At 63.0% G+C, this 12783-nt stretch overlaps 2 protein-coding genes across 3 annotated transcripts; both read right to left on the minus strand.

The window, feature by feature from the left end:
* Positions 1-814: 814 nt before the first annotated feature.
* Positions 815-6322, minus strand: DGUOK (deoxyguanosine kinase). The gene is made up of 7 exons (XM_030289898.4): positions 6186-6322; positions 5023-5135; positions 4396-4577; positions 3363-3510; positions 2415-2530; positions 2226-2325; positions 815-1503 (listed from the first exon to the last, which is right to left on the minus strand). Exons 1-7 carry the CDS (start codon positions 6232-6234, stop codon positions 1414-1416), a joined length of 798 nt encoding a protein of 265 aa, XP_030145758.4. The 5' UTR covers positions 6235-6322; the 3' UTR covers positions 815-1413.
* Positions 6323-7280: 958 nt separating this feature from the next.
* ACTG2 (actin gamma 2, smooth muscle) lies at positions 7281-11232 on the minus strand. Of its 2 annotated transcripts, XM_030289871.4 has the most exons (9): positions 11112-11232; positions 10250-10408; positions 10039-10167; positions 9853-9963; positions 8980-9064; positions 8715-8876; positions 8435-8626; positions 7619-7800; positions 7281-7536 (listed from the first exon to the last, which is right to left on the minus strand). In XM_030289871.4, the coding sequence occupies exons 2-9, from the start codon at positions 10373-10375 to the stop codon at positions 7393-7395; spliced, it is 1131 nt and encodes a 376-aa protein (XP_030145731.1). In that variant the 5' UTR covers positions 10376-10408; positions 11112-11232; the 3' UTR covers positions 7281-7392. The 2 variants fall into 2 exon arrangements, with proteins under 2 accessions (XP_030145731.1, XP_072773864.1); XM_072917763.1 differs by lacking the exons at positions 9853-9963; positions 10039-10167; positions 10250-10408; positions 11112-11232 and adding an exon at positions 9831-9839.
* Positions 11233-12783: the final 1551 nt, after the last annotated feature.

The raw sequence follows: 12783 nt of genomic DNA on the forward strand, positions 1-12783 counted from the left end.
GCTCCGGGCCGAGGGGTGACGGCAGGGGGAGACCCGGGGTTTGGGGGTGACGGGGAGAGGGGAGACCCGGGGTTTGGGGGTGACGGGGATGGGGAGACCCCGGGGTTTGGGGGTGACGGGGATGGGGGAGAATCCCGGGTGTTTGGGGGTAAGGGGGATTGGGGGAGAGCCCTGGAGGGTTTGGGGGTAACGGGGAGAAAAGGGGGTGGGATTTCGTGGGGTTTTGTGGTTGTGGGATGGCTGAGCGTGGGGCTGTGCCGGGCTGTTTCTGTAGGGTTGTTGTGGGGTGGGGGCTGCGTGACCCCGTTGGGTTTGTGGGGCCGCTGGAGGGGGGTCCTGTTTTTGTGGGGTTTGCGCGGGTCTCGCTCCGTGCTGTTGTAGGGGAAATCTCGAGGGGAGGCAGCCCCGCTCCCACCCCGCCCATACCCTGCTCCACCGTCCCAAAAATCCCCCCTACCCAATTCCCCCACTCCCTGCCCCATATCCCACCCCACAGCCCCCAAATCCCCCCTACCCTACCCCAGTTCCCCCATATCCCACCCCACAGCCCCCAAATCCCCCCTACCCTACCCCAGTTCCCCCATATCCCACCCCACAGCCCCCAAATCCCAAATCCCCACCCCCATCCCACTCCTCTGTGTTTTCTAGGGTCTCACACCAGGCCAAGCACTGTCCCCCACCCCCCTTTGAGGTGCCAAATCCCCTTGGTTTTCCCCCAAATCCCCATCACAAGACCCCAAAACTGGGGGAACAACATCCCCCCATTTCCCCCTGTGTTCCCTTAGGGTCACCCCAAGACACAGAGCAGCTCCTCAGTGATTCCATCTTAAATTAAGGGGAAAAAAACGAAATACAAAATTACAAAGACGGGGGGCTTGGGGGGAATTTCCAATGGGGTTTTCCACGGGAACTCCACAGAAAATCCACCCTAAAAACGGGCAAGGACCGGGCACGGGGAGCCCCCGACCCCAAAACCACACAGGGCTCCCAGGATCCAGCCTGGCCAGGATAGGGGTGGGGGACAGCGGGGACCAGGACATGTCCCCTCTCCTTGGGATGGTGTCCCCGTGCCCCCTGTCCTTGGGATGGTGTGTCCCTTGTCCTTGGGATCATGTCCCTTGTCCTTGGGATCATGTCCCTTGTCTTTAGGATCATGTCCCCTTGTCCTCAGGGTGGTGTCCCTTGTCCTCAGGGTGGTGTCCCCTGTCCTCGGGGTGGTGTCCCCTGTCCCTGGGGTTGTGTCCCCTCTCCTCAGGATCCAGGATCGTGTCCCATCTCCTCGGGGTCATGTCCTCTCTCCTCAAGATTGTGTCCCTTGTCCTCGGGATCGTGTCCCCTCTCCTTGGGGTCGTGTCCCATGGCATCAGGATGGTGTCCCCTCTCCTCGGGGTCCTGTCCCCTCTCCTCGGGGGCTCATGCGGACGCCGCCCCTCGCCCGGTGCCAGGGGTGTGGGGATGGGGTGGCACAGGACGGGCACTCAGGGATGTCACAAAGGCCTCCACCTGCAAGGACAGCCCGGCTGAGGGGTGGCACTGCGATGGCACCGGCATGGGGCTGGGATGGGGCAGGGAGGGAACTGGGATGGGGCTGGGATGGCACCAGGATGGCACTGGGATTGTACTGGGACAATGTAGGAGTGGGCAGGGGTGGCACTGGGATGGGGCTGGGGTGGAACTGGGATGGGGTAGGAATGGCTGGGATGGCACTGGGACGGGGTAGAAATGGACTGGGATGGAACTGGGATGGGGCAGGGATGAACTGGGACGGCACTGGGACAGGGTAGGAATGGTTGGGATGGAACTGGGACGGCACTGGGACGGGGTAGGAATGGCTGGGATGGCACTGGCACTGGGATGGGGCAGGAATGGATTGGGATGGAACTGGGATGGCACTGGGACGGCACTGGGACAGGGTAGGAATGGACTGGGGTGGCACTGGGATGAGGTAGGGATGAACTGGGATGGAACTGGGATGGGGTAGGAATGGATTGGGATGGAACTGGGATGGGGCAGGGATGAACTGGGAGGGCACTGGGATGGTGCAGGACTGGACTGGGGTGGCACTGGGATGGTGCAGGAATGGACTGGGGTGGCACCAGGACCGTGCAAGGCTGGCACCAGCACGGCCCTGGCACAGGGGAGGTTTAACCCCCTTGGAGCCACCACACCTGGCTCCAGGGGCACCAGGAAGCCACCGGGGCTGTGCCACCCCCTGTGCCACCCACCTGTGCCAGCAGCTGGCCCTGCCGCGCCGCGTCGTGCTCGAAGTCCTGCTCGGCGTCCAGCAGCAGGACGGGCGCGCGCCGCGCCGCCGCACAGCCAACCCTGCGGGGACAGCGCGGGCTGAGACCAAAAACCCCAAAAATCCCCCAAAAGCGGGGTGACCCCGAAGCTGGGCGCACATGGGGACTCACTCGGTGGCCCTGGCCAGCAGCCAGAGCTCGTGCTGGCCGTGCAGCCGGCTCAGGTAGCCCAGCTGCACCCCGCGCTCCTCGCTCCTCGCCCGCCGCCGCAGCCGCTCCAGGCACCTCTGGAAAAGAAATTCCAGCCTTGGGAAGTGTTTCATAAAGGGGGACGTTGGGATAAACGAAATATAAATATAAATATAAATATATAAATATAAAATTACAATATAAATATAAACAATGTAAATATAAATATAAATATAAATATTATAGAAATAGAAATAGAAAATTAAATATAAAATGTAAATTAAATAGAAATATAAAATGTAAATTAAATAGAAATATAAAATGTATTTTTATATAAATGAAATCTTTATATCTATGTAAAGATTATCATTATATAGATAATAAACAGAAAAATATATATTTGTAGATGTGATATACATATTTTATATATATATTATGATATATATTTTAGTACCTTTAAATTTATATATGGAATATATAAATATATATTTATATATGATAATATATAAAAAGCCTAAACCCATCCAAAATGCACCAAAAACTCACCCTAAACCCATCCTCAAACCCATCCTAAAACCCACTCTTAACCCATATTAAACCCACTATAAACCCCAGGTGTGTCTGGTGCCCCCCAGGTGTGTCCAGTGCCCCCCAGGTGTGTCCAGTGCCCTCCAGGTGTGCCCCCAGATGTGCCCAGTGTCCCCAGGTGCCCCCCAGGTGTGCCCGGTACCCCCCAAGTGTGTCCCCAGGTGTGTCCCCAGGTGTGCCCAGTGCCCCCAGTTGTGCCCCCAGGTGTCCCCAGGTGTGCCCCCCAGGTGTGCCCGGTGCCCCCAGGTGTGCCTGGTGTCCCCAGGTGTGTTCGGTGCCCCGCGGTGCCCCCAGATGTGTCCCCCAGGTGTCCCCAGGTGCCCCCCAGGTGCCCGTGCCCACCTGTGGCGAGGCGCGCAGGTAGAGGAAGGCGTGGGGGGCGGCGCGGTGCCCCAGGTGTGCCAGCAGGACGTCGTGGCACTGCTGGTACAGCGCCCACTCCAGCGGCTGCAGGTGCCCCGCCTCGAACAGCTGCTTGGCAAACACGTACCTGGGCACGGGGACATTGCAGTTATTTTATAGATCTACAGACACAGAGATGTATAGATGCAAATTACACATAAATATAAAATGTAAATGATATATAAATATAAAATGTATTTTTATAGAAATGAAATCTTTATATATATGTAAAGATTATCATTATATAGATAATAAACAGAAAAATAGATATTTGTAGATGTGATATACATGTTTTATATATATTATATAAATATGTAATATATATAAAAATGAGGAGCTGCAGGTGCTCCTCCTGGGTATGCGTAAAATGCACTTTATAGAAAATACACAAAGTATATATATTACATAATACATCAAATGTATGAATATATATATTAAATGTATATATTAAAGGTATAAATTAAAAATAGGGAAAATGTATATACAAAATGTATACATTAAATGCGTATATATAATATATAAAAAGTTTATATCATATATATGTAACGTATCTATAAAATGTATATATTAAATGCATATATAAAATGTATAAAATATATAAAATCGTGCCCACCGAGCCTGGCACCACCCACAGGGCACCCCCCAAATGTCCCCAAAATGCCATTCCTGCCATTAAACTCCCCGGGCACCACTGGGGCCAGACTGCCCACCCCGGCACCCCATGGCACCCCATAGACACCCAGGGCACCCACAGCACCCCATAGACACCCATGGCACCCACAGCACCCCATAGACACCCATGGCACCCAGAGCACCCCATAGACACCCAGGGCACCCACAGCACCCCATGGCACCCCATAGACACCCAGGGCACCCCATGGCACCCCATAGACACCCAGGGCACCCACAGCACCCCATAGACACCCAGGGCACCCACAGCACCCCACAGCACCCCTGGCACCCCTGGGGGTACCTGTCACTGAACACGGAGCGCTCCAGGACCCTGACGGGGCTCCCCGGGGTGCCCCCGGCCTCGCCCGGCGCCTCCAGCGCGGCCCGGAGGCGGCTGAGGCACGAGAAGGTCTGGAAGGTGTAGGACCAGCGGGAGGGCTCCTGGTACATCAGCTGCAGCAGGTTGGCACAGCCCCCAGGCACCTGCGGGGACATCGGGGTGAGGTGGCACAGCCCCCGGGCACCTGTGGGGACATTTGGGGTGAGGTGGCAGAGCCCTTGGGGACCCCTGGGGACATTTGGGGTGACAGCAGGTTGGCAGAGCGGGGACATTTGGGGTGGCACGGTCCCTGGGAACCCCTGGGGACATTTGGCGTGAGGGGTGGCAGCAGGTTGGCACAGCCCCCGGGCACCTGCAGGGACATTTGGGGTGGCACAGTCCCTGGGAACCCCTGGGGACATTTGGGGTGAGGGGTGTGGCAGCAGGTTGGCACAGCCCCTGGGCACCTGTGGGGACATTTGGGGTGAGGTGGCACAGCCCTTGGGAACCCCTGGGGACATTTGGGGTTGTAGAGCCCCCCGGGAACCCCTAGGGACACCTGGGGTGAGGGTGGCACCGGCCGGGCCAGGCTGTGGCCCAAATCCTTACCTGGGCAGTGCCAGCGGTGGGCACCTGGCGCCACTGTGCCACCGGCTCTGGCACCAGGTGCCACCGCGGGAAGGCGGCGCCCAGCAGCTTCAGGAAGGTCGATTTCCCCACGGCTGCGGGACACGGGGGGACAGCGGGGTCAGCCTGGCATGGGGGGTCAGCCTGGCATGGGGGGTCAGCCTGGCATGGGGGTCAGCCTGGCATGGGGGTCAGCCTGGCATGGGGGGTCCCTAACTCTGCTCCTGGGCATGGGGGGTCAGCCTGGCATGGGGGTCAGCCTGGCATGGGGGTCAGTCTGGGCATGGGGGTCAGCCTGGCATGGGGGTCAGCCTGGCATGGGGGTCAGCCTGGGCATGGGGGTCAGCCTGGGCATGGGGGGTCAGCCTGGGCATGGGGGGTCAGCCTGGGGCCCCCCAACTCTGCTCCTGGGCATGGGGGGTCAGCCTGGCATGGGGGGTCAGCCTGGGCATGGGGGGTCAGCCTGGCATGGGGGTCAGCCTGGGGCCCCCCAACTCTGCTCCTGGGCATGGGGGGTGATCCTGGGCATGGGAGCCCCCCAACTCTGCTCCTGGGCATGGGGGATCAGCCTGGAGCCCCCAGCCCTGGCTCTAAGGAATGTGGGGTGAACCTGGGTGTCCCTCGAACTCTGTCCCTGGGATGTGGGGTGAGCCGGGGTCCCCCAATTCCCACTCCCGGGACGAGCCGGGGTCCCCCAATTCCCACTACCGGGACAAGCCTGGGTGCCCCAATTCCCTCTCCTGGGACGAGCCGGGGTCCCCCAATTCCCGCTCCCGGGACCAGCCGGGGTCCCCCAATTCCCACTCCCGGGACGAGCCGGGGTCCCCCAATTCCCGATCCCGGGGCTGAGCCCGAGTGTCCCCCTCAGGACCGGAGCTGAGTCTGGGGGGTCTCCCCACCCCAAACCTCCCAAATTTTGGGGCGAACCTGGCGTTTCCCCACCGTGCAAACTGGGGGTGCCCCTTCCCGGCTCCGGGGAGCGCGGGGCGAGCCGGGCCGCTCCGAGCCGAGCCCCGGGAACCGGGAACCGGGGCTGAGCCGAGCCGGGCAGTGCCGGACGCGGGGCCCGCCTCGGTGCCCCCCCTAATTAAGGTAATTAGAGCCGTTCCCGCCCGTTCCCGCCCGGTCCCGCCCGGGCCCGGTACCGATGTTCCCCTCCAGGGCCAGGCGCAGCGGGGCCCCGCACCCGCCCATGCCGCCGCTTCCGCCTTCCCGCCTCACATGCTAATGAGATGCTAATCGGCAGCGCGCGCACCGCCCCGTGACGTCACCGCGCGGGAAGTGGGCGGGGAACCGGGGCGGGATGGTAATTTATGCAAATGAGGCGCTGCCCGCAGCCCGTCCGGGCAATGCGGGGGGGCGGAGCAGAGGAGAGGGGGTGGGGCAGAAAAAGGGGCTAAAGGGCCCCAAAATGGGGTCTGGGGTCACCAAAACCGCATTGGGGTCACCAAAACCACCCTGGGGTCACCAATACAAAATTGGGGTCACCAGCAGGAGGTTGGGGTGACCAGAAGGAGGTTGGGGTCCCCAGCATGAGGCCAAGGACATCAACAGGGGCTTGGGGTCACCAAGACCACACTGGGGTCACCAAAACCGCATTGGGGTCACCAAAACAACACTGGGGTCACCAAAACCGCATTGGGGTCACCAAAACCACATTGGGGTCACCAAAACTGAACTGGGGTCACCAAAACTGCACTGGGGTCACCAAAATAACACTGGGGTCACCAAAACTGCATTGGGGTCACCAAAACCGCATTGGGGTCACCAAAACCACATTGGGGTCACCAAAACAACACTGGGGTCACCAATAGAATATTGGGGTCTCCAATAGGGGATTGGGGTCAAGGGTGTGGGGTCGAGGGCCCCGATGTGGGACTGGGGTCACCAGCTCGGGGTCAGGGGCATCTCCTGAGGGTGGCATCAATACGAGCCTGGGGACACCATGGGGAGGCTGGGGGCATCAGCAAAGGGTCAGGGGCACCAACACCACTTTGGGGTCACCAAGATGGGGTCGAGGGCACCATTTCGGGGTTTGGGATCACCAAGATGGGGTCGGGGGCACCATTTTGGGGTTTGGGGTCACCAAGATGGGGTCGGGGGCATTGCCATGGGGTTGGGGACATCAAGGCCATCAGCAGGACATGGGCACCAAGGTGGGGTGAGGGCTGCTTCCCCCATCCCCCCAGAGCCCCCCAGAGCCCCCCAGATCCCCCAGAGCCCCCAGGAAGGCGCCGAGCTGGAGAAAAGGCTTTTTAATGCGCGGTGGGCGGTGGGGAGGAGCAGCGGGGTCCGGGGAGGAGCGGGGCACCCCAGCCTGGGCACGGGGGTCCCGCAGGGGGGGGAGGGGGCTTAGAAGCATTTTCGGTGGACGATGGAGGGTCCGGCCTCGTCGTACTCGGGTTTGCTGATCCACATCTGCTGGAAGGTGGAGAGCGAGGCCAGGATGGAGCCGCCGATCCACACCGAGTACTTGCGCTCCGGCGGGGCGATGATCTGGGGAGAGAGCGGCTCTGGGGTCACCCCACGGCCACCCCACGGCCACCCCACGGCCACCCCGTGCTCAGCCAGGCCCTACTTTGATCTTCATGGTGCTGGGCGCCAGCGCGGTGATCTCCTTCTGCATGCGGTCGGCGATGCCGGGGTACATGGTGGTGCCCCCCGACAGGACGTTGTTGGCGTACAGGTCCTTGCGGATGTCGATGTCGCACTTCATGATGGAGTTGTAGGTGGTCTCGTGGATGCCGGCGGACTCCATGCCTGCCGTGGGACGGGGTGTCACCTCCCCGGGGCTCCCAAACCGCCCCCGGGGCTCCCAAACCGCCCCCGGGGCAGCCGCGGGTCCGGCCCGGCGCTGGCGCTGCCCAGGGCTTGGGGGGAGCCCCAGAGCAGCGCCGTGGGGCACCCACGGGAGCCGGGAGGTGGCCAAAGGGGCGTTTGCTGCGGGTGGGGAGGGGGCAACCACTGCCAGGGGGAGCTGAGGTGGGCTCAGCCATGAAGGAGGGCTGGAGGAGGGTCTGGGGGCACTGGGGGCACGGGAACAGGGTCTGGGGGCACTGGAACAGGGTCTGGGGGCACTGGGGGCACTGGAGGAGGGTCTGGGGGTACTGGAGGAGGGTCTGGGGGCACTGGGGGCACCAGAACAGGGTCTGGGGGCACTGGAGGAGGGTCTGGGGGCACGGGGCCAGGCTCACCGATGAAGGAGGGCTGGAACAGGGTCTGGGGGCACTGGGGGCACTGGAACAGGGTCTGGGGGCACAGGGCCAGGCTCACCGATGAAGGAGGGCTGGAACAGGGTCTGGGGGCACCAGAACAGGGTCTGGGGGCACTGGGGGCACCAGAACAGGGTCTGGGGGCACTGGAGGAAGGTCTGGGGGCACAGGCACAGGCTCACCGATGAAGGAGGGCTGGAACAGGGTCTCGGGACAGCGGAACCGCTCGTTGCCGATGGTGATGACCTGCCCGTCGGGCAGCTCGTAGCTCTTCTCCAGCGAGGAGGAGGAGGCGGCCGTGGCCATCTCGTTCTCGAAGTCCAGCGCCACGTAGCACAGCTTCTCCTTGATGTCGCGCACGATCTCCCGCTCGGCTGCGGGACACGAGGGCGGGACAGGCTCGAGGCGGCGGCCCCACACCGGCCCCGCACCGGCCCCGCGCCGGCCCCGCCGCGCCCGTACCGGTGGTGACGAAGGAGTAGCCGCGCTCGGTGAGGATCTTCATGAGGTAGTCGGTGAGGTCGCGGCCCGCCAGGTCCAGGCGCATGATGGCGTGGGGCAGCGCGTAGCCCTCGTAGATGGGCACGTTGTGGGTGACGCCGTCGCCGGAGTCCAGCACGATGCCTGGCACGGGGGCACGGTGAGGGGCACGGTGAGGGGCACGGTGAGGGGCACGGTGAGGGGCACGCCCCAGGCCGGCCCCCGGCACCCACGGCCCCCCACTCACCCGTGGTGCGGCCCGAGGCGTAGAGGGAGAGCACGGCTTGGATGGCCACGTACATGGCGGGGACGTTGAAGGTTTCAAACATGATCTGGGAGGGGAGAGGACGGGGCGGGGGGTGAGGGGTGGGCACGGGGGTCTCCAGCACGCCCCAGCCCACCCTGTGCCGTGCTGGGGTCAGGGCGTGGCGTGGGGTGCACGGAGGAAGGGGTGGATGGAGGAAGGGGTGGATGGTGGTGTTGTGGGGCGCAGGGGACGGGGGGAAGCACATGGGTGGTGGGAAAAGGTGGGAAAAGGTGGGAAAATGTGGGAAAAGGTGGGAAAAGGTGGGCTAAGAGATGGAAATGTGGGTCATGGCAGAGCACAGAGCCACGTGGGGCTGTGCACAGAGTGGGGAACACGTGGGTCAAGGGATGGATGGAAAGGTGGGTCACCACATCACACAGAGCCACCTGGGGCCGTGCATGGAGTGGGGAGCACGTGGTGGGGCAAATCCTGCGGGTCCACGTGCTGCCAGAGACCCCCAGGGCCATCAGGCACAGGAACTTCCCACCGGGATCTCTGCCCTTAGCCTGCACCCCCCAAAACCCCCAAATCCCCCAAAACCCCCAAAACCCCAAAACCCCCAAATCCCCCAAAACCCCCAAATCCCCCAAATCCCCCAAATCCCCCAAAACCCCCAAATACCTCAAATCCCCCAAATCCCCCAAATCCCCCAAAACCCCCAAATCCCCCAAAACCCCCCAAAACCCCCCAAACCCCCAAACCCCCAAATCCCCCAAAACCCCCAAATCCCCCAGCCCTTCCTGCAGTTCTGGAGGGCCCAGCCCCACCAGGGCTCCTCTCCAGGGCCCTACCTGGGTCATCTTCTCCCCCTACCTGGGTCATCTTCTCGCGGTTGGCCTTGGGGTTGAGGGGCGCCTCGGTGAGCAGCGTGGGGTGCTCCTCGGGGGCCACGCGCAGCTCGTTGTAGAAGGAGTGGTGCCAGATCTGCGGCGGGCACAGCGCCGGGGGTCAGCCCCAGGAGGGGAGGCAGGGCCGACCCTCTGCCCGCCCGGGCCTCACCTTCTCCATGTCGTCCCAGTTGGTGATGATGCCGTGCTCGATGGGGTACTTGAGGGTCAGGATGCCCCTCTTGCTCTGCGCCTCGTCGCCCACGTAGCTGTCCTTCTGCCCCATGCCCACCATGACGCCCTGGCACGGGGGGAGAGCCCCGGTGAGCGGTGCCCCGGTGAGCGGATGGGGCTGGGGGCTGCCCCGGCCCCCCGGTACCCACCTGGTGCCGCGGCCGCCCCACGATGGAGGGGAAGACGGCGCGGGGGGCATCGTCACCAGCAAACCCGGCCTTGCAGAGGCCGGAGCCGTTGTCGCACACCAGGGCCGTGGTTTCCTCGTCGCACATGGCGGGCGGAGCTGGGGGCACCTGGGGGAGAAGCTGGCCGGGGGGAGAGGGGCATTACGGTTTGGGGGTGGAGGTGTCGGGGTCCTCGGGGTCGGGCAGCCCCATAAAATCCTCCGTGGGTCGGCCCCGCTGTGGCGGTGCCGGGAGGGGGGTGATGCTCCTTCCCGCGCTGCTGCTGCTGCTCTTCTGTCCTTCTGCAGCTCCTTCTTGGCCAGAATCGCTGCCAAAGCCTCCCCGGGCAGCTCCGGTGCTGCTGTGCCCGGCCGGTGCCCCCCAAAAGCGGGCAGGGGGTGCCAGGAGATGCCCCCTCATCCTCTTCAGGCTCAGCAGCCTTTTGCTGCTCTGACCTCGCAGCCACTCCCAAAAACAGGGGAAAACCCCCTGCCCTTCCAGGGGGTGCCCCCTGTGCCAGAGGATGAGCTCCCCAATCCAGAGGGAAGCAGGCAGCTTGCAGGAGCCCAAAAAGCAAAAAAAAACCCAAAAAAACCCAAAAAATAACCCGCAAATCGCAGGGATTTCTGCAAGAGCACAACCTGCTGTGGCCTCAGCCCAGCTCTGGTCACCTCCTGCGATGTGCCCAGCTGTGGGGTTGTGTGGGGTTGGCACCCCCTCCGTGCCAGGCGAACCCAGCTGGGGCCACCCCATAAATGCTGGAGCACCCAAAAACCCCCCGGGGTGTTTTCCTGCCCCTGTCCTCCGGGGAAGGAGGGAAGCGGGGCCGCAGGGCGGTACTCACCACGGAGGCGAGAGAGAGCTCCTTTCCTCTGGGACCGAGCCCCGTGCCCCGGGTATAAATACCAGCGAGCCCGAGGGACCTCAGAGGCGGATCCGCTCTAAACAAAGACCCTAAATAGGCTCAGTGATGGTGTGTTGGCCATATGGCCATATAAGGTGTTTTATTTCATTAAATTGACCTTGCGCTGGTGGTGGGACCCGGCACGGTTAATTATTGTATGGCAGGGATGCTCGGGAGGCAGCGGCCCCGCTGGGAACCCGTTCCTTTGATGCTCCGCTGCCATAAAGGAGCGACACTCGAGTCCCTGTGAGCCACGGGCCGGGAACGGCGGCGGCAGCCCCGGGAGAGCCCGGCCGGTGGTGCCGGTGGTGCCGGTGGTGCCGGTGGTGCCGGTGGTGCCGGTGGTGCCGGTGGCTCCGGGTCCCGCCGCTCCTGCGCTGCCTCTCCCCGCGCTTTTCTCTCCAGAGCCGCCCCCGTTTTTGGGTTTTTGCTCCCCTCGTGCCCCAAATCCCGACCCCAAATCCCGACCCCGCGCTCAGGATGAGCCTGGTTCCAAACCCGGGGCTGGTTTTGGGTTGGGGGACGAGCCCGGAGCCCCCGGGGGACTCGGTGGGTGCTGAACCCGAGCCCGGGGCCGCCCCAGCCCCGCAGAGGCCACCCAGAGGTTCCCGCAGTGCCGCTGCCTTTTTAAGGACAACGGGCCCGGAGTGCCCCGGAGTCACCTCCCGGAGCTGGGGACACTGGAGGGAAACTGAGGCACGGCGATCCCCGAGCTGTGCCCGCGGCAGGGACGTGCCAGCACCGGAGCAGCGACAAGGAGCTGCAGGGTGCCACCGCCGGCAAGGGACACAAAGGTCCCGGTGTCCCCCAAGGCTCCAGAGGGAGGGAATGGGGCCTGGGCTGTCACCCCATGGGGCAGGACAGGGACACCGTCAAAAACCCCTTAAAAATGAATTTCCCCCCAAAACCAGCGGAGTGGGGGAGGGAAGAGGGAGTGATGGAGGCAGCAGCTGGAGAGCCCCGTGTGGAGGGAGCGCTCCAGGACCCCAAACCAGGGCAGCCGGGGGCACATCCCCAAAGGCCACAGACACCGCAGCCCCTTGGAGCATCCCCAGCGCCCCGGAACATCCCCAGCCCCACCTGAGAATCCCCAGCCCCCGGATCAGCCCCAGCCCCACCTGAGCAGCCCCCCATAGCATCCCCAGCCCCCCTGAGCATCCCCAGCCCCCCCTGAGCATCCCCAGCCCCCCTGGATCATCCCCAGACCCCCTGGAGCATCCCCAGCCCCCCTGGAGCATCCCCAGCCCCACCTGAGCATCCCCAGCTCCATCTGAGCATCCCCAGCCCCACCTGAGCATCCCCAGCCCCCCTGAGCATCCCCAGCCCCCCTGAGCATCCCCAGCCCCCCTGAGCACCCCCAGCCCCCCTGGAGCATCCCCAGCTCCATCTGAGCATCCCCAACTCCACCTGTGCAGCCCCCCATAGCATCCCCAACCCCACCTGAGCATCCCCAGCTCCATCTGAGCAGCCCCCCACAGCATCCCCAGCCCCCCATAGCACCCCCAGCCCACCTGAGCATCCCCAGCCCCCCGGATCAGCCCCAGCCCCACCTGAGCAGCCCCCCATAGCATCCCCAGCCCCCCTGGAGCATCCCCAGCCCCCCCTGGAGCAT

This window comes from Taeniopygia guttata, chromosome 22, assembly GCF_048771995.1.
Source record: "Taeniopygia guttata chromosome 22, bTaeGut7.mat, whole genome shotgun sequence".
Lineage (NCBI taxonomy): Eukaryota > Metazoa > Chordata > Aves > Passeriformes > Estrildidae > Taeniopygia > Taeniopygia guttata.